The sequence below is a fragment of the Poecilia reticulata genome, chromosome 19 (assembly GCF_904066995.2).
Source record: "Poecilia reticulata chromosome 19, P_reticulata-male-v2, whole genome shotgun sequence".
In the NCBI taxonomy this organism is placed as follows: Eukaryota; Metazoa; Chordata; class Actinopteri; order Cyprinodontiformes; family Poeciliidae; genus Poecilia; species Poecilia reticulata.
The window spans coordinates 14,343,464-14,364,939 of NC_088848.1; the positions used below are offsets into that span (position 1 = coordinate 14,343,464).

At 37.7% G+C, this 21,476-nt stretch overlaps 1 protein-coding gene across 1 annotated transcript; it reads left to right on the plus strand.

Annotated features, from left to right (window-relative positions):
* The first annotated feature begins 259 nt into the window (after window positions 1-259).
* On the plus strand, window positions 260-19,775 carry dusp3a (dual specificity phosphatase 3a). The gene is made up of 3 exons (XM_008437390.3): window positions 260-663; window positions 7,937-8,169; window positions 12,200-19,775. The coding sequence occupies exons 1-3, from the start codon at window positions 467-469 to the stop codon at window positions 12,427-12,429; spliced, it is 660 nt and encodes a 219-aa protein (XP_008435612.1). The 5' UTR covers window positions 260-466; the 3' UTR covers window positions 12,430-19,775.
* The last annotated feature ends 1,701 nt before the right edge of the window (window positions 19,776-21,476 follow it).

Here is a 21,476-nt window from a genome sequence, read left to right on the forward strand (position 1 = left end):
TATTGTAACACTTTAATATTGAACATGTAAAGGTGCATTTCAAATGTAATAAATTCTTATTATTAGCAATGTAAATATTTAGGATTTGGTTAATGGAATCTACTTAAAAATCACAAAAATACAAAAGTGCGGTTTTACTGTGATTTTTTTTTGTTTTTTTTTTTGTCAGAGGTAAATGAAATAAAATGTGAAAACAATAATGTCACGAATACAAAAAGTTTTTTTGAAATGAGCTTTGCCTTTTACTTTGAAAGGGTGAACGGAACAAAGTAGGGAAACTCCCTCACTCTTTCCACCGTCGGGAGAAAACCGAAGGGCTCGCGCATCTTTGATGAGACACCTTGCAGAGCGCGTGCGACTAACGTGCGAAGATAAAAGAAATGCTGTTGGACACCAGCAGCGGGCTCACGAGTCAGGCGGTGGTTCTAATCTGAAACCTGTTTGAGAAGGGGACAAGTAACGAACCATGAAAAAACACCTGAGCCCCACGAAGCAGCAGCATGACCACCAGCAGCCGCCGCCCCCACCGACAGACATCCCGGCTGCTGGCGGCGAGGTTACCGTAAACGAGCTCAACGAGCTCCTCTCCGACGGCAGCGGCTTCTACAACCTCCCCACCCAGCACTTCAATGAGGTCTTCCCCAGGATTTACATCGGAAACGCGTGAGTACTCTTTGTACATGAGCCACAGTGGTAGTCCTGTGGACTGATATTTAGTTTTAATCATACGTGACCATGACAAGAGTGTCGCATGCTGGGCATCACGCACGCTGGGCGGGCTTCCTGTTTTGTTCTGTGAATGCAGGGAAGAAGCGACAGGCTGTCGGTGTCAGCGGCAGTAAGCAGCTGTTCTCCAAATAAAGCAGCCTCCAACAGGCAGGTAGATGATTTACAACACCAGAGGGAAAACAACAGTCAAATGTCCACAAATTTATTGATACAGAATTTGGTAATTGAGACATGGAGCCAAAATTGGAAGCAGAGAAACTGAATTTAAAGACACCATGATCTCCACATCCATACAAATCCCCACAATGTCACTGCCATGAAATCGCGTATTCAATAAGCCGCTCCCCTTCCTGTCCAACTGGAATCTGGATATAGCAGCTCTCACTTCACCCTACTAACTTCAAAACAGGACAACAAATAATAAATAAAATCTTTAAGGAAAGATGTAATTTTCATTGTCATAATCAGAGTTGAAATGTATCCTTATAACTTCAAAAGGTGTAGCAGAGATGTAAAATGTAGTCATGATTATGGTGTTCAGTTTCATGGTATATTACGGTTTTGTTCAATGTTTTGAAAATGTGCAGGAAGAAGTTGTTGCATTAAAAGCTCACCTCACAGTTCTGTTATGTAGAGATGTGAACTTAACACAAATAAACTTTTTAAAAATTATTTTCTATGTGTTTAATCAAATTGTAAATCTATGAATATTCCGCCATTATATTATTAAAGAGACTTGATTGTTGTAAGTAAGTAATTTGCCAAAGTAAGAAAAAATATGAAGACAAAAAGAACAATGTACTTCTAATAATAATTATGAAAGGGCATCCAAAGTAATGAATGAACGTTATAAATGTTAGACTAGTGGTTCTTTGGCCTAGGGGCTGTCAGACAGAATAACAGTCCAACTCCTCATCGATGTGTTGAAGGACCCTCAGCTCCTAGTAGAGGAGGCAACAGGTGTCTGTATAATGTTGGATGCCTTTTACCAGGAAACATTCAAAAGAATTTTGAATGTTTCAGCTGACTCCTTTTGATGCTAAGAGCTCTTTATGCGAGGCAAAGCTTGGTCAACCTTTTTTATGTTTTCTTATTATGAGAATACTTTAATTTGTGTGATGACAAATTTCAAGAAAATCATCTGTGGGATTAAAGTTAACTTGAATTATTTTATTGGTTTGAAGAGTGAGTACTGTACATGTATTTGTAGGAGGTTAAAATAAATTCTTTCAGAGTTTGATTCGAAGTTAAACGAAAATAAATAAATATATATATATATATTTGGGGTGTAGTGTTAAAAGACACAAAGATGGGCACTAGTCCTGGTTTGGTGGTTAGGGACCAGTGGCGAACACAACCTGATTCGCAAGACAGGTCAGGCTGTCACAGATATTTTTGGACATGACGACAAACTCCATCATATGAACTCTCACATATATACCTCACCTGTTTATCTTTTATACAATACTGACCCAATAATGTCTTTATGTAATCTTGCGCTAAGTGTCAAGATTGCGCTAAGCCTAGTGGGCGGAGCTAAGAGACACTGAGAAGCACCGTCAAGTGTGGGATGGGTGAGGCCGGCCGTGTGTCAGAGTGAGGAACTTTTATATCTGATCCAGGGCTGAGTGATGTAAAACCGTACTGTTTTAAACAAATAGGAAAATCCAGCTGCCTAATCACTGTTAAAGCAGAGAGAAGCATTGAGATGGCTAAGGCAAAAATAATGTGGAATTAGTCAAATTGACGGGCTGCAGTTGGTAGAGCTGTTGCCTTGCAGCAAGAAGGTTCTGGGTTCGATTCCCGGCCTGGGGTCTTTCTGCATGGAGTTTACATGTTCTCCCTGTGCATGCGTGGGTTTTCTCCAGGTACTCTGGTTTCCTCCCACAGTCCAAAAACATGACTGTCAGGTTAATTGGCCTCTCCAAATTGCCCCTAGGTATGAGTGTGTGTGTGCATGGTTGTGTGTCCTGTGTGTCTCTGTGTTGCCCTGCGACAGACTGGCAACCTGTCCAGGGTGTACCCCGCCTCTCGCCCGAAACGTTGGCTGGAGATGGGCACCAGCACCCCTCCCGACCCCACTGAGGGAAAAAGGGTGCAAGAAAATGAATGGATGGATAGTCAAATTGACATAAAAATGTCAAAATTCACAAAGTTGGCGCTCTAAATGACCAATTTAAACAGTTTATCAACAAAAGATGTTGACTTGTAGGTTAGATACACTTTAGGATACGGTTTGTTGTAACTGAACATTACACCCATTTGCATTTTGTTTCTCTGCAATCTACAAATGATCTCAGTGCTACCAGCACAGAGTTGGAGGAGGGGCCCATGGGACGGGATGTATGTCATATTCCTGGATCTCTGGTCTACACTAAAATCAATATGAATATGACTATCTGCTGGGGCATGTCTCAGAGCAGGGTGCTGGCAGTCCTGTGCTCAGTGGAAGCTCATCAGGCCTGAGAGGCACTTTGATGTGCTTTCAGCCTCATAATTTCCTTTCAGAATGGAGATTTTATGTCTGATGGAGAAGTTTTGTTCCATGACAAAAGAAGAAGAGTTCTTCCGTGTTTATTGCTCTTCAACGCCAACATACAGAAAGAAAGTCAGTGAGTTATTTTATTGTGTTAATGCTGTAAAGCAGTCACACTTTTTTTGACCCTTCTACATTTCTCTGGAGTACTCTCAACATTAAACTCATTCAGCAGATGTGCACAATGACTGTAACGATTTTCAAAATCTAAAAAACTAATCAGGCACCTTTTGCCCTATTAGGCAAGAAACATCATATATGGGGATATTCTACATTATTGGTCATTTTAATATCTTTCACCATTTAAAAAAAATAAATCATTGGCTTCATAAAAGTTTTGGTAAAACACTGCTTTTCTTCCTGCCTGAAGCTGGTGACGTCATCCAGTTTTGTACTAGCTATGCTCATGTATCCAAATTTATTTGCAAATTAGTTGTAGTTTGCAAAAAAAATTAAAAAAACTGCCAAATGTAACATTTACAAAAACATGTTTTTTTTTGCATATTTGTTAAATATGCATGTCCTGGTGACTGCTATTACTGCAGAAATGCACTGTTCAAGGTCAAAAACAACCAATCAGATGAAGGTCTTAGTGTCGTCAGTCACCCTTATGTACGCGCTGCTCAATGTGCTAAAGGTGGAGAAACAATTTACCGTTCCAGGAAAAACTGTTTATCCGCGACTATGTTGTGGTGAGCAAGCTGTAGTGTAGCAGAGAGCTTCTAGACGTGTACCTAATATTTTCGCCTGTTAGACCCTATATTTATTTATGCATTACTTAAGCTTTTCCAACTAATTCCAGTCCCTTTCTTTATCTCATAGCATTCACTCCAGTTTTGAACAAATGCATTGTTCTTGTTTTGTACACCTCTTGTGTACTAAACAATTAATAAACACAACAGGTGGAATAAACAACGTAATGTTATTTGATATCAGCAGATTTTCAGGCAGAGAAAGGCAACATTGATTGCTTAGATTTGTGGCTTGTCCACTGTTTATATTAGGTGCCTCAAGAAATCCATTCTGCAGTTCCAATGCATCATATCAGTAGTACCCTGGAATCAACTGTATTTGTCTTGTTAACCCACAGAATAATTTAAAATAAAAATATGACACTAAGGTGGATATTTTGTTTTGTGTCATTGTCATGCAATGCATCACTTTAGATGTGATTTGGAATTTAGGAACCTCACTCCAATTACACACAAAAACATATTTATAAGCTAGAAAATATTCATCATATTGTCTCACAGGAGTCTGTCCCAATAACTATTTCCAGGTAGGTATTAATAGTTGGAATGGAGCAACCTGTGAATATTCAGTTTTTCAGACAATGACACAGTTAAAGAAGATTGAATTTCATTAGAATGTTCTTGAAATGCAGATCTAGAAGTGCATGGGTGTTCTTTTGATAGTTTGGTGGCATCCAAGGAACCAGTTTTTCTCAATTTACAAATAAAATCATTACGTATTAAACTAGCTTTCTCATATAAAGCTCAGCACTCTCTGTCTGCAGATAATTAGTTTCACATGTGGCACACAAAAAATAGCTATTTTAAAAAGGGACAGGGACATCTTAGTGCTCAAAAAGGATTTGAGTGATCCGGAGACATTGGAACAGGCTTACTGGTGTAGCTCACATACGTGTAAAGCGACTCTGTGTGTACACAGATGTTGATAAATTAGACACATTTCCCTATATTTTGAAGCGTAATACTTGAAATGCCTTTTTCAATTAATATGTCTACACCATGCAGAGCAGTCAATTAAATTGGGGGGAAGCAAAATTAATCTTTGGTAGAAAGACCTACTTCAATACAGACTGCCTTCTCAGATTTTTCCAATGTTGTCTGGTTCTTCTGTCCAACATATCTCCGTGGCGAACAAAAATAATGCATATAAAATTACAATAAGGTTTCCTGCTCCACTCCAATCCCAATTTTATCAGTACACGAGACGACAACTCGAAGTGTACTTGTTTAGTCAAGTGTTCTGAGAAAAGTTCCTGTTCATAAATGGATTATGATTGTACATTTTGCAGACCTGTGCTGTTGTTCAGTTCTGTTCAGTAGCAGTCAGCACTCTTGACACCACAGTGCATAGCTCAGGGACAAAATAAAGGAGTGGTTGTTTGCTGGTTAGTTGTGAAGCTGCTCTTTAATAATGGATGCGTTGGGACTGCAGATCCCAGGGTGAGGAGGCTGTGACTCGAGCAGGAAGGAAAGCACTGGCTCTGAACCTGGCCGAGCCCTGTTCACCTCTGCATTTAGTCTGGAGAAACACTTTACTATAATGTATTTTTTTCCTGCCTCATCTAAGTGCTCATACTGTAGGCATTTATTGACTCATTTATGAAATCCAGCTCAATCACCTTGCTCACAAAAGTTTTATTATTATTTTGAATGGAACCAAAGGAGCTGTGTGCCATATTTGCTTTTCTTCATCTTTGCCCTTCATTTGACACACTTATTCTGCTTTATTCCAGGATTTTTTTATTGGTTCCTCCAGTGTGTGTGTGTGCGTGCGTGTGTGTGAACAGGGTGATTCGTTGTCACTGTCTCAAGGGAGCTGTTTGGGGTCAACCAGCCACATCTCACCAGCCTGATATCGACTTTTAAGCACAAATAGCAGTAAAAACACACGAAGCTGTCGAAGCAAGCACCCCGGACTCATGAAGATTGATGACTCTGAAGTTGTGTCTTTTCTGTAGGATTTATTGCTACATAATTCCAACAGAGCCTTAAACATTTAGAGCCTGGAATTAGAGCCTTAATATCAATGATAACTTTATTTTATGTGGTTTTTCGAAAGTTTTTTGTTTTACATTGCCATGTTTTGCAAAAGCAAATTTTGTGACAGTACAAGCACAGTCTTCATTATGTTTTTTCAGGATGTTATGTGACAGGAAAGCACAAAGTGGCACATTATTTTAATGTTGAAGGAAAAGGATGCACCATCTCTTGTAAATAAAAATAAATGCAGACCTATTTTATTATTATTCTAGCCACCCTCCCCAGGAGTACAATTTAGTTGAACCATCTTTTGCTGAAATTAAAGCTTATTTTATTTCTCCACCAAATGAATCTCAGCCCTTTTGTGAAGTGTTTTCATCAGATTTTGTCCTAAATTTACCAAAATCTTGCCATCAACTCTGACCAACCTCTCTGCCCTTACCAAAAAACTTCCTCATGTCATGATAATGCTACCACTACCATGTGCCAAGCATGCATTTATATTTGGACACCTTTAGTTTGATGCACCTGACCCAATCTGAATCGTCTGAGCTAAAACAATGAATTGGGAAAAACTTTTGTTTCTTGATGTGCAAAGCTTACAGAGACCCCAAGAGACATTCAGCTGTGGCAAATATAGGTTCTTCAGGTACTGAATACAAATGCATGAAAATTTGTACTTTAGCAAAATGTGGAAAGTTTCAAGGGCTATGAATACTTTTATAAGGCTTTTATAAGGTGTTGCACTTTTTCCTTTATGTAGCAACAATTTCTAGCTATTTTAGAAGTTTGAAACATAAATTATGTACAGTTAGTGATGCTGAATGCTCCATAAAACCTTGACATAACTTGGTTTTTAATGCACAGACATTTTATTCACAATCAATGGACAATGCTCTCAGGCAGATCGGATAGTAAAGTGGTTTCAGGCATATGGCCAGACAGACCTGAGCAGCAGCCATTCTGTATGGCTTTGTTGTGGCCTGTTAGCTGTATAGATCTGATATGCTGTGTTGCTGTTTGTAAAGGCAGCATTTATTAGCACTGGAGCTGGAGCAGGAATAGATTTATTGTGTCGTGGAAATGGAGGGCATGAAGTAAGAATAAAGCTGTTGTAGTGGAATTGGCTGTAAGAGTTGAAGAGGTTAGGTTTCTTGTTTTGTTTTCATAGGTTCATGCAATATGCTGCAAAACTTTGCTATCCTGCTTTTCTCAGCCTCATTTGCTGCTGCAAATTCACTTTTTAAAAAAATATAATTTATGTTGATCAAAATGTTTGTATAAAACATAATAGTGTTTTTGCAAATTCTATAATTTTTTTGACAACAAGCTGTACAGTTGGGGATCCCTGGTGAAACTGTGTTAAATTACTTTATAATAAAATCATTTTCACAGTAGCAGTATTATATGTCCAGTGGGGAGAAAATTATGTCAAGACTTATTTTATTTCACAAACTCACTGGTCCCACATTGAAATATAAGTTAGAGATGCTTATAAGCACAAAGAGTGGAAAAACAAGACACCGTTGTGTGCAGACAATCTATTTGGGATACAGGTTTAGTCCTGCATGGCTTTTTACACCTCAAAACAAATCCAAGTTTAAAAAGGTGACTGTTTTCTGAGAAAGTGGGAAAGATTTTCTTAAATGAAGCACACAGATTTCAATCATGCGTATTCCTATTGTGTGCAAAACAAATCTCAGAACTCAGAACTCCATCCCATTTGTGTGCACACAAATTTAGCACTAAAGTGCGAAAATTTGGAAAGTCAGTATTCACCAATGATGTATCAAGCAGTATCTGAGGCCTCAGACGAACCTTGACAAAGCCTTAGATGTACATTGTAGGAGTTAACATCCCAAAGCTTGTGGCAACCTGCTAAATGACTGACCTTCACTCTATGTTTCAGCTCTTGGAATCTTTATTCTTGCTTTCTTAGGTTTGTGGCCCACAACCCCATGCGACTGCAGAAACTCGGTGTGACACATGTCCTCAACGTGGCAGAGGGCACCTCCTTCATGCACGTCAACACCAGTCCACAGATGTACGCCGGCACTGGGATTACGTACCACGGCATTCCAGCCAACGACACAAAGGGCTTCAACCTCAGTGCCTTCTTTGAGGAGGGGGCTGATTTTATAGACAGAGGATTAGCACACCATAATGGCAAAGGTTAGGTTTACTGCTGTTTAGAGGGGTTAAACTGTTTAAATACATGATTTAAAAATTTATTTTAAAGGGATACTTTTTGATATTGTTACATTTTAGTAGCATTAAGCTACAGTAGATAACTTTTAGAAAAACATATTTTTACATGTATGCTAAAACTCACTATACTGACTGTATAATGTGCCAAATAATTAGTTCCTCCGGCTCCTCTCAGTTGACCATTTGTTTAATACCATTTTCCACTGGTACCTTCCATCCATCCATAGTCATACACGCTTATCCCTAATGAGGTTGCAAGGGGTGCTGGTGCCTAGTCAACCGGAGAGAGGCAGGGTACACCCTGGACAGACCACCAGTCCATCGCAGCCCTTTGGGATCAATAACGTATTTTTAAAATTGAATTGGATTAAATTGCAGAAATAAACCATTCCTGGTCAGAAACAACCAATCATTTAAAAACTGATGGGTAAAAATTAACCTTTTTTAATTATGGAAAGTCTAACTCAATCTCTGACTGAGATCTGGAAGATGTCTCATTTCTGTATCAACCCAATGACCAATGAGCCAACCAGTCCTCTTAGCCAGAGACTGTCGGTCTGTAAAATAAATGGACTGCAACTGAGACACGAGCTCCTTTTGCTGCTTGTTGAATAGAAGCAACATGATTTAATGATTAAATGGTGCTTTAATGATTCAGTCATTGTTATGCAGGGTTTCTCCCAGTGTATTATAAGCATGGCCTGTCGCCAGGCTTTACTTGCCCCATCCCTGCCAAGCTAAGCACTGTTTATTTATTATCAATATGTTTTTATTTTTTTATGCACCAGTAACAGGGATTGCAAAGACAGGTTAAGTCAGATCTGTATTTGATGCATTGAACTTGGTGTGCATCACGCCAAGTTCACTCAAAACGGTCTATTTGGGAAGCTGCTCTTGCAGAGCACCATCAGCTGTACCTTTTATATAATTCCACTTTGAAGGCTGACTTTTAGGAGAATACTGCACACATCAAATATAAAAGCTTGAATGCAAAAATCTAAAAGCATGGCTATAAATCTGAGTTATAGTCTCAAGTTTAGAGGTTTGCATTGAGTGCACCGTAAGGCTGATGTGAGCACAAATAACTTTGAACAAAGAGTAATGTGTGGCGTGTGCATTTACATCTCACACGCTCACTCAATACATGTTCTGACACGTTTGGCTCTTTGTCTGTACTTGCGACTTGATAAAGTGGATTTAAATCAACCACACCACCAGCCAATCACAGACAGGTCTTTTTCATCCAAGGTATTCCTTGGAAATGCTGCATTCGCTTGGATAAATAGCAGTCATTCACAACTAGCAATGCAAAACACTTTACTAAACAAACCGGAACGATTTAGGAAAACACAAGAGAACTTACTACAATAAATATTTAAGTTTTATAGAATATTTAAGAATGAGAATATTTAGTAAAGCATACAAATATCCGTACTCATCGTTTAAGGTAATATTTCTTTTAATTTACTTTGTTTAAATGTGACCATGTGTGTGTTTATGTATTGTCAGTAACATCTTTCAATAATAGATCATTACCTAGTCACATTTCCTGTCAACTTCTAACATTTTTAACACAAAAACACAGCCGCTGGTGGACTGCGTTAGCACCGTTACCATTAGGCTTAGCGAGTTTTCTGGGGGAAATCCTGGTTATGCGTCTTGAAGTGAGGACAGAAGATAATCACGAAGCTAAATCTGAAACTCTCCCGAGCCCTGCTCCATATTCTGGTGTCAGATCACGTCCCTGGTTGTCAACATTGTCAAAAAGTTTTACGTGTTACACAGCTGGATCTTGTGGATTATGTATTAAACAGGATCTCTAGCATTTCTAGTGTTTTGTTTAAAGGAACAAAACGGCAGAAACCGCCAGGGAGCTGAGTGTGGAATTTGATGCTGCTGCCAGGTCAGGTGTTCTGTACAGTAACAAAGGGTTTCAGAGAGCAGAGCAGAGCAGAGGAAACATTCAATCCCACGAGGACATAGCCATCGTCCACCTGGAAATACTCACCAGCTCTTTTAGAGTTTGAAGAAAATGTAGTCGACACTTATAATTAGTGAGCTGAACCCTGGATTTTATGTCATAATTTCATTGCCTGGTGTAACACAGGAGGGCATCTTAATTAGCAGACAATTTGACAAAACCTGAAGAGCGCAGTATAAATCAGATAAATAACTATAAAGCGCTACAGTGGCAAAGAAAGGATAGATGAGCAGTTCAGGATGGTCTTGGAGCCTGTGGTATGTGTGTGCTTTTGCTGCAGTGGGATGACGTGTTCTGCACAACATTAGCTGTGACATTTTATAGCTCTCAGCTCCAAAAAGGTCATGGTCAAGATTTTAATGAGGACCTGCACTCATGCATTCTTAATAAAATAGGGTAAAAATGAGGCAATAGTTTGAGTGGTTTTGCTAAAATGTTCATTCCGCAAATATAATTTTTTTTAATTAAGTAAAAGAAAAAAAAATCAAAACAGTTCAACAAATTCCATATGCAGCCATGTTATTGAAAGAAGGATTAGTCATGGTAAAAAAAAAGTACACTTTAAACTTGTTAGGTTTTTCATGTTTTGGGGTATATTTAAAAAAATTAAAGTTTTCTAAAATATAGATCTTTTTTAGAACGTTTGGGTCTCGAATAATCACATTTTTAAGAAAATTTTTTTTTTTGTTGGCGAATGTTTAAGTTTTGCGCTGTTGGGCGGTGTCTCACTGCGGTACATGCTCATTCTTAACAGATGCCAAAGGTCAGAATGCTAAAGGTCACAGAATGGTGTAAGCCTGTTATAACGTAAATATCACTTCCATGATTTTCTTTTAAATTACTGTGCAACCATATCCATAATTAGTCATTGCATAAGGTATGTAATTCGGCTGTAGGTGATTTCAGTCAAATGAGACAAACTAGGTGAGAAAGCAGTAAAACTATCTGTTCTGACACCGAATGGGGTGAAATAATGACTGAGGGTATAAGCCAAAGATCCTGCATCTCTAACAGGATGATTCAGATTCAACATTGATCCACAGTTGGCAGGAGTATTAGGAGCAGAAGAGGTCATGTCATTGGAAGGGTTTTCTCAGTCAATACAGAGGAAGCAAGGGAAGGAAATGAGATGTTATAAATAGAATAAACTACAAGGACACAGAGGGGTTGGGTTTTCAAAGGAAGTGCAGAATCTGCAGATCTGACCTGAGACCAGAGTATCAGCTACTTTGTTAAATCCCTCATGGGGTTTTCAGCCACTCTGTGAGGACAGTGGAACAAAGATTTATCTTAGGATATAACAAGCAGTACAGTATATATATACCAGATACAGATACAGACAAGTCTTCTCAGTCTATGTGTGGCTTTGCTCTGGTGTGACTGATTTCTGCAGCAGAGGTTTGGTCTTGTATTTGCATCTCCTGGCAGAAAAGTTGCTGTGCTCAGCAGCTTTAGTCGCAGCATCTGTCCCCCAACTTTTCTTTTTCTTTATTAATTCATCATCTCTGTGTTTGCTCCCATTTTTCTTCACCTTGCTGCTTTTATTCTTTTCCACCAGTGGTTTTACGGTTGAGCAATTTTGCTTAAAACCTTCAAACTGATTCTGTCAAGATGCTATTTGCTGTTAGATTTTGTATTATCTGATCACAGCGGTATTGTTTTACAGAAAAATCTGTCTTTTTGAAAAATATGTGCACAACGGAAGATGTGACCTCCATTAAATTTTCTTGCTCTATTTACATATATTTTTTAGAGATATTAATCATCCAGTTTCTACTTTAATTAGCTATTGTTATATATGCTAAAAGAAAAATTTGCAAATAGTAAAATTTTCACTGAATAATATGGGATCACACGTCGCATAAAAATCCAGTCTATCAACAATTTACTAAACTTTAAGTTGAAATGTAAGTGCATCAATATTTACCGTTTTTTTTTAAATACATAAAAAATGTTTGCAGTGACGCCTGCCTTAAATGAGTGCTCTTCACTGTTTTGATGTTGACCTTATAGGGAAGGTATATGTACACTGCAGAGAAGGCTACAGCCGCTCCCCGACCATGGTTGTCGCTTACCTTATGATGCGCCACAAAATGGACGCCCGGACGGCTCTGGCCACCGTGAGACAGAAGAGAGAGATCGGCCCCAATGATGGCTTCCTCCTCCAGCTGTGCCAACTTAACGAGAAGCTGGTGAAGGAGGGTAAGCTGAATGGAGAGGTGGGCAAAACGAAGACCAAATGAAAACAGGAGAGATGTACCGGTCTCTTCCTGCCAGGCAGATCGCGCCCTAACCAAACCAGCACCCATCTAACATATCAGGGGTACAAACATGCATTTATCTGTGTAAATACCTATCCTTCATCATATGTGCACAAACAGTTTCATTTCCCATCCTCCTTTTTATTGGTCCACACTTCACCTCCGGGCAGATTTTCCTGCAAATCTCAGCTCTAAATTTATATAGCTACAAGCTTACCTTTCTTTAATTCCCACAAGTTAATAAGACAAAACACCTTGCCCTGATTTATAAAACATCCTTACAAATTTGTATTTAACAGATTATAGCACAATCATTCCATAGTTTCCCACTGCCGGAATGTCAGTGATGTCTCTGTGAACAGAAGTAAATTTCAAACGGAAAAATGAAATTCCTTATTAATAAAAATGTGTGACCATAGACGAAGAGTGCAGGAAGGATAATCCCAAACATTCCATAGAGACTACAACAGAAAAAAAAAAGACGCCCAGATTTAATCCTTGACATACTCAAGTCTTTATCTTCCTTCTGCTGCTTTGTGGCAGATGTTTCATGCACAAAAAAAAGCAAAACGGTGAAATACACTTTCTCACTCTCAAATGCATCCAAACTCTGGCTGTAGCGTTTCAGTTTTGGCCTCTAGCTTGACAACATTGGCAGTGAAAGTGTTTATCCACCGAGAACCAGGAAGGGTTGAGATGATTAAAAATAATGAGCTTTGCGGGTTACTAATGTTACAGCTGTGTTTGTGAGTTTGACAGATATTCCTTTTAGTTGGATTGTGAGGTCTCTATGGTGGAAAAAAAGATTGAAAGGCAATATCTATTTCAATTATATCTTAATCTATTTTAATTTTATTAACTTCCATGTGACAAAATCAATATTCTCCAGCTGAAAAATCTTCTCAGATATACAACTTGACATCTACTTTTTATGTGGCTAGCCTTTTGATTGCAAAGGCAGATAAAGTAATCTCCAAGCTCTCTGCAGGACTATAACCCAGTTCAAGGTTTACATTTTTAGTTTTGTGTAAAATCTCTGTAATAAATCAGAAATCACAGTAGTCACACATCTGTCTTCGGAGGAGGAAACTTTTCTCCACTACAAATTCTTGTTGTATTGCAGTAACCAAAGCTAATTTAAATTAAAAGCATAGTTTATTGAAAGTTAAAGCTTACAGTTCATTATACATTTTTTTTCCTTTGGCTTCTTATGATGTTGCACGATCAAGTTTTAGACTGTAAACTTTACCTACCCTAAAATTACTTCAACGGAAAGCAGACTTCTCCAGTATTCTGGACATTGCTTCAGTGTTTCAACAATGTTCAATCTGTCTTCTAAATCAAAACCCCTGATTTAATGTATCCTAAATTAAGGTTTACCAATAAAAGAGAAGATTATAAGCTTTATCTTTCGCAGTGCGAGGCCCAGTACGCTGTCATAAGGGAGGTTCAAAAAGCCAATCTGAATCTAGAGGCCTTTCAGTGTCAAACGTATCAGCTGGGAAGGATGCCATTGGCCTTCAATCGAGAGAGTTTCTGTCATCACAATAGAGAGTAAATCCACTGCCAGTTCCCTGACACAGCCCTTCAACCAGTATCACATGCCACGTTTTCATCGACACTGTTTATCACAACACATCCACACCCCTAAATGTGTGCCAGACAGAAACTCATGCACACACAAACATACACTTCCTTTGTTTGTATGCACTAAAAGCATTGCAATATATGTCAATACCCTATCAGATATATAGAATGTAATCATATTTAGAATGACTAATCCAGCAGTACTCGTTATGTAACGACCTCAGTTCTATAATTCTTCGCTAACGACATTGCATTTACAGGATTAGTAGACAAAAGTGTAAATTATTTTGTCCAGGAAAGGATGATATATACAGTAGATTACAGTGAAATATGTAGACGAAAATCTCGCTTCAGTATAAAAGTCTGTGTCCAGCAATCCAGATTATATAAAAAACTCTGGAGGGACAAATATTAAAATGACTTTTTCACCTCATTAATGTCACTGTTAATTCCTCTCTCGATATATCTGTATACATCTGAATATATATATGTATATGTACACTGTATATACATATTTAAGTGTTGACATATATGAATGTACAAGCAATGTGTCTATAACTTGTAGGTATTGTCATTATGTTCTTTACTATCATGTTATATTTGTATATGGGTCCTTCCGCCATCATCACTGTTTTCACAGCAAAACTACATGTTCATTAATATTCAGATATGCATGTCAAGTGCTGTATAATTGTGATATTTTAACCACTTTATTTTAACTGGGGCACTTTCCATTTTGTTTAGAGATGCAATCAGCTGGCCAAAGATTATGGGGGGGCAAATTGTTAAATTTTCTGTTTAAAGTTTGAATATGTCATACTCTAATATTTAGAGTTTATAATACTTAGAAGAAAAAACAATTCCAAACAGTAAAATTTATAAGAACCCTGGAACAATTAGGAACATGCTTTATCACGTAATATTTTTATTAAAGCACCTGAAACACATTTTTCTTTTTCTCTGTGTTCCAGTACTTAAATTGGGAAAATCATATTAGACATTGGCCAGGACAAGCTTGATTGGTGCATCTCTAATAATTTTTTCTAGTTTGTCACCATGGAGTTCCTTCATGAATTACAGCCACATGCATACTAATTATCAGCAGGTGTACCATCATACACAAGGATGCACTAATGGCAATCACCCTTTGAAATGGTAGTTGTTATACATAAGCAGAACAAAGTATTTCTTTGTGCCATCTCACCACATTTTCTCTCATAGGTTGTGCTTATTACAAGTAAGAAGAAATAAAAAAAAAAACACAACTTGTTCATTGTAGAAACTTTACACTCCACACAAACTCCTTTCAAAAAGTATAAACTGTAATGTCACTAGATTATTTGACACAGAGCAGCTTTTTCACTTATGCATCAATCTTAAATTCAACAAAGTCTTAAGTTGCATTATATAAACAATTTAATTAAGGGACGTTTTTGCATAAGATGACCTTTACCTAAAAAGCAAACAGCATCTGTTCAGTCCTGCTGCTATCCTCACATAACTGTCGCCCTCTAGTGACAAAAACAGATGGTGTGGCCGCCTGTTTTCTGTATGAATGACTTTTATTTCACTTTGCAAACGGTGGGTGCTTAGGACATAAAAATCTAACTATTTAGAAACTTGACCACTAGATGATTCATGCTCTTGTTGTGTATTCTGTCTTTATTTATCTTGTTTACATGAAAATTCAAGAATGAGACCATTTCATCGTCATCATCAGTTTTATTAAAGACACAAATGGGTCCATAGAAAGATAATTTAAGACGATTAAAAAAAAGAATCACATAAAAAGATAATAATCACATATACAAGTCACTGATTTACAGAAAGTCTAGACCGCCAGTGATTCCACATTCTGGACTTAAACCTGAATGAGCTTTGTGAAATATCTATTAGTATCTGAACGATGTTTGTAGAAACGCGTAACCTCCACATGAACCTCTACATAAGGTTTCGTAAGACGGCATGAAAAGTGGAGACACCAACAAATAACTGACTAGCACTAGTCCATCTCGGCATCCTAAGCAGCAATCCTCATTCCGTCATTGTACGCCACTTTGAGTTTCTGTAAACTGTTTTGTTTATACCGTCTCCATAAGTGAGCAGTATACAGAGGAGTGCAGTAGGCTTTAATGAGAGCCACTTTCACTGAGACAGAACTCATCCTGAACTTGCGTACCAGCATGTTGGCTTGAGCGTACATTAAACGACGTTTACATATATGTAAATATATTTGTCCAATTTGATTAACTGGACAAATATATTTGAATATTTGATCTCTAAATCTTCTCTGTTAAAAACTTTAGGTATGACATGTATCCATGTTCCTTGCTTGTAGCTGTCAAATGTGTTTGAAATGTAATTACACAATTACGCCATCTCCTTATGAGCCCTTCCTTAACTCAAGAAGTGCAAAAACTACTTTTGTAGAGCTTGTATTTAGAGTATTTTGCAAAAGTATTTTTTTTTTTTACAGTTTTGTTCATTTTCCTTTCACTTTAAAGTAGTGTACTGTTTTGTGTGGGTATCATATAAAATACCAATAAAACCCACTGAAGTTTGGTTCTGTAACATGACAAAATGTCATGTGACGTTTAAGAGGTGTGAATACTTTGCTTTGCACTTTGTGTATAGCTCCCCCTTAATGCTCATAAATACAGAAAGGTCATTTTACAAGCCTCATGTGTCATAAAAAAAAAACAATATTTAGACTTCCAAACATTCACTGACATGTCCAGACCTTCTGTGAACTCTGACTCATTATTGGCCATGAGGAAAAGCCAGATAAGGTAATATTCTCACAGGGAGTTAAACATGAGTTCAGACTTTGTTGAACGAGAACAAGTGCAGTTTTACTGTTTCTCCGGCCTGGTATATGTACAAGTTATTCCACTCAACTCTGACCTGTTTCATATTTAGTTGTGTGAAAATGTCAGAGTTGATCTTTAAAGCTGCTCGTTAGATTTTTTTCCCCCCCTCACATATGCTTCCTTCTGTTGTTAAATAGCCAGGAGTTGAATTTTAAAGTCAAATTTCTCACTGCATGGTTTATTTTCCGTGACTTGGTCATAAATTTCACACCATACATCGACAGCAGAGCCGACATGATAATCCAAAATGCAGAGCACCCACTCTACTGCACAAAAATCTTTTAAAGAAACTCATACGGTTTCTAATTTTATTCCTAAGTATTTGTGAGTACTGTACACAAAATCAAAGACATTTCAATGATTGGTGCAACTCTTTTAAACAATTAAACAATTATAATCAACTGCTTGCAGTGATCTGCGTGTTGCTTTCAAACAGATCAGGTTTCAAAAACAAATTTCAGTCTTTTATTTAACAAATCAGCGGTGTCAAAGTGTAGTCCCCAAAGGCCAGTGTCCTGAAGCCCTTGCATGTCTCCCTGGCCTGCACACCTGAATCAAACTAATACATTGCTAAGTCAGTATTCAGTATAATGCTACAAAGTCCTGCTAAGAACCTAAATATTCAATTCAGGCGTGTTGAAGCAGAGATGCATCTAAAAGCTGCAGGATACTGCCCCCTTGAGGACTGGAGTTTGACACCTGCAAACCTTTTCTGAGACCAGTAAAATGAAAAAGCTTCTCTGTGACTAGACATGGGCTGGTATTAGGATTTGGAGAGATGTTACGACCTTATTCAAATGTTCAAGGTGCTGGGAGACCTAAACAAACCACAAATAAATTAATTGCTAAACTGAATTGCTTTGTTCCTAAATATGACTTGCAAGAAGCGTCTATAGTCTATCAAAAATGATGTTGGCTTTTTATTTATCTGCCACAGCAGGAAAGCTTATATGAAGTGGGTTATTTATTTCACCAATAGAAATCACCTGTCAGATCTTTTTTGGTTTAAATTGTACTGTTAAAAAGTGACAGGTGGCACTCCAATCTATGTCTGCCATTTTTCTTTACCTTAGAAATTTCCTGTCTTACAGCCAACTCTGACTTGTTTGTTTGGAAGTATGGAAAACTTTTCAGGGAATTCTCCACCTTCAGGCATCCAACACAGCTTACTAACAAGTGTGGGGAGGTGGACCTTACCCTAATAACTGTTTTTTTTTCCTACAAGATATATTTTCACACTTTTTGTGTTATCATATTTGTTTTGCAAGGCGTCTGTCGGCTTTGTTGGAAAAGGTTTTGGAAAATTCCCCATGTGCACAGCTGACTGACTGCTTTCAGCAGCAAGCAAGAGGGAGTTGAACACTATTGTCTGTCATTCTACTGCTGTCGGGAAACTTTTAAACTGTAATAGCAGTGAAATGATATTAATATGTAAAAAAAAAAAAAATAGAAACACTGCTTTTCTTTAAAAAAGAATTAGAAACTGGAAGCCAGCCCATGTCTGGATGTGACAAAATATAAAAAAAACATACATCTTCATTGCTGGTACCTTAATGCATTGAGAAATAGAGAAACACTGCCGTCTGCTGTTCAGCCCGTATATTTGTTTGCACATATTACAGTAGTTTCTGACCATGTTTTGACGTGCGTTTGCCTCTTTTTCTTACGTTCAAGCATATTCCATACATTTGTTTACACAATGCCAGCACTATTTTGTGGATCACACAATGTATTATAAAGAATGTGAAATGCCATTTTTAGGTATTATATATGCTGAGTATACACAAGGCAATCGTGAATTGCTGCATTTTATCCTCATAACAGGCCTGTTACAGTGTAAAGATTGGACAGTGTTTGAATGTAATAAGTTAAAACTGATGTTTGTTTTTTTTAAAGTGTGTGAAGTTATTGACATTTGCTTGTAAGTTCTTTGGAGGTTTAACTCATTTGTACCGGGTTTTTTTTGTCACTTTTTTTGTACAAACTATTCTTGTGACGTACTTCTTCAACCATTCTGTTAAATATCCTTCGTCATTATCTGTGTTGCTTTTGGATGAGTCACCTACATGAATAATGGTAGTCAAAGCTGGGCCAGACTGTAATTGTAACTCATTTGCTTTGCAGAAGAGGCTTGTTAAATCAATCAAGAGTAGCCAGGTAGTTGTGTTTATTATCACAGAAAAGTACGTAAATCGACACATAAGTAATTTCCTGCGATTTTCTCTTAGTTTTCCAATCCCATGCGGTGTAAGTCAGCCATCTGTCGGCCATAAAAAGCTGAGATGATAGTCAATTGATATCTCACAGCATGGAAAGTCGTCTGGTTTAACTCCTCTAAATTGTCCAAGATGTAGTAATCTCTGCCCTCTGGTGCTCTTGAGGACTTTCAAGCATATGCTGAAAATTACTTACAAATACCGCTTGGCCCAGGTGACACTCCATCTGTCGTCATTTTCTCGCCTCCATTCTGATAAGTGGCTTAAAGCAGGCGTTTTAGCACAAATGAGCCCACTGCCCGACTCCTCTGGAGTCTATTATGCGATCCACTTCTCGTCTCGTTACGTTTGTGTTCATGTGGAGATTCTGCAAAAGGTCTTTGTTGTGATGTTGGATTGTCTGTAAATGGGTCTTTGTCATTGCTGACATCTCAACAGAAGCATCACCACCCAAAGCCTTACAGTAATGACTGATTCGGGATACGTTTTTCAGTTTGTGTATTTCACTTCAAGCAGCTGGAAGGGGCGCGACCCCTTAAAAAGTTGGATGTTGTTGAAGTGCACTTGATTTTAAATTGCTGTGTTATTTTTCTTACCTTGGAGCAGTCCATTCTTTCTTATGTTTAAAAACAAATAAATGAATGAGGTATTACCATCTTAGACTCTGTTTTTTTCCCCAATCACTTTTCACAAAAATTTTTACGCTGTAGCATTCCCTATATGAAATGTCTCCTGGCATACTGGGATGTCTCCTGGTACCTAATCCTGGTAGCACAGGCCCTATGTGCTGAGAGACACAGCAAATCTTCTCACCACCGCTTGAAGTGATGCTTAGTTTTGGATTAGCTGCACTACTTGAGCAACTTAAGTGGTCTGTAAAAAAAAAAAAAACACCTCATGATGCCTCGATGTGTGACAGCACTGACAAATTGAAAAAGTCACTAAAAGTTCAACCAGAAAGCACAAGAACAGAACAGTGATCTGTGGTCACCACCTTCAGAATCACTCTTTTATAGGGGTTGTCTCGCTAATTGTCTCTCATTTCCACCTGTTGTGTGTTCCATTTGCGCAGCAGGAGGTGAAATCGATTCACAATATGTGGTACTACCTAACCAGTGACATTGATTCCACAAAGGCGTGACTGATTTGGAGTTGCGTTGTTTTGTTTAGGTGTTCCCTTTATTTTCTTGAGCAGTGCATATGCATGTTAATCTGTGTTTTTGAGTGACTGAAAACTCACCAGTTAAATCAGGCACTTCCTGGTTTTTATGCCTTCACTGAGTTGATGTGGCTAAAGTGATAAAAATGGATTTTGTGTACAGCTTTGGAGCTTTTAATCTTTAGAGCACACTAATACTAAACCTTACAAACTATGTTAAACCATCTTTCGTAGTAAAAAAAAAAAAAAAAAAAAGTTGACTCTGACCTCAACTTGACCCCAGATATGAAAAAAAAAAAAAGTCTGGAAAATCAGTAATTTTGAAACAGAAAATGTGTAGGAGACTGGTCTAACGTCCAAGCAAATCCAACGAGGCAAATAAATCCCAACAGATGGCTTTCTCATCACCCCAGGAAGTAAACCAAAATAATATCAAATTTGGAATGCAACAAAACACTCAAAGCAGCTGTTTCTCAAGTCATGCTTGATTAAAGTCAGGCTAGGGTAATGGTGAGCCTCACTTAATTATTATTTTTTGATTCATTTCAAAATCTTTCCATAAGTTTTTTTTCTTCGACATACCTGTTTCTGCAGTCTGAAAATGAAGGAAGGTTTCTCGTTCTGTATAAGCCATGGATTTAAATAAAAAAGCTACAAAATGACTACTTTTACATTGATTAGATATCAAAATAGGACCTAGTGTCAACACAACAGTGTCACTTTTTGGTTTTTTAAGTATTTTAAGTCTGGTTGAAAAACCTGCAAAACAAAACACTTGCAGTTGCACACAATATTGCCTCAACCTATCCATCTGCAGTCTTTCAGATTTTCCTAATTTTATGTAATTTGTTATCTGAAACAAAAAAAAAATACTTTAAAATTTTGAAATAAATTTAAATCTAACCAAGTTGCATCAAATCTAGATGAAGTCTAAAATAATCAAACGGATTCAGGGTTCAGTAAAAATCAAATAACCTGAGTAAAGACAAAAAGCAACAAAAAAAACAAAGTAATGAATTACCGGTATACTTTTACCACTATCACAGCTCACCATAACTAAAACTATATATAAAAAAAAAAGATTCAGAAATAAAACTGAAGGATCCTGAAATTTCCCCAAGTTCTGATGGTTAGATTTTTTTTCTTTGACCACTAGGTGGAGCCAAATCCCTCTGTTCAACTTCTGTAGGAAAGCGG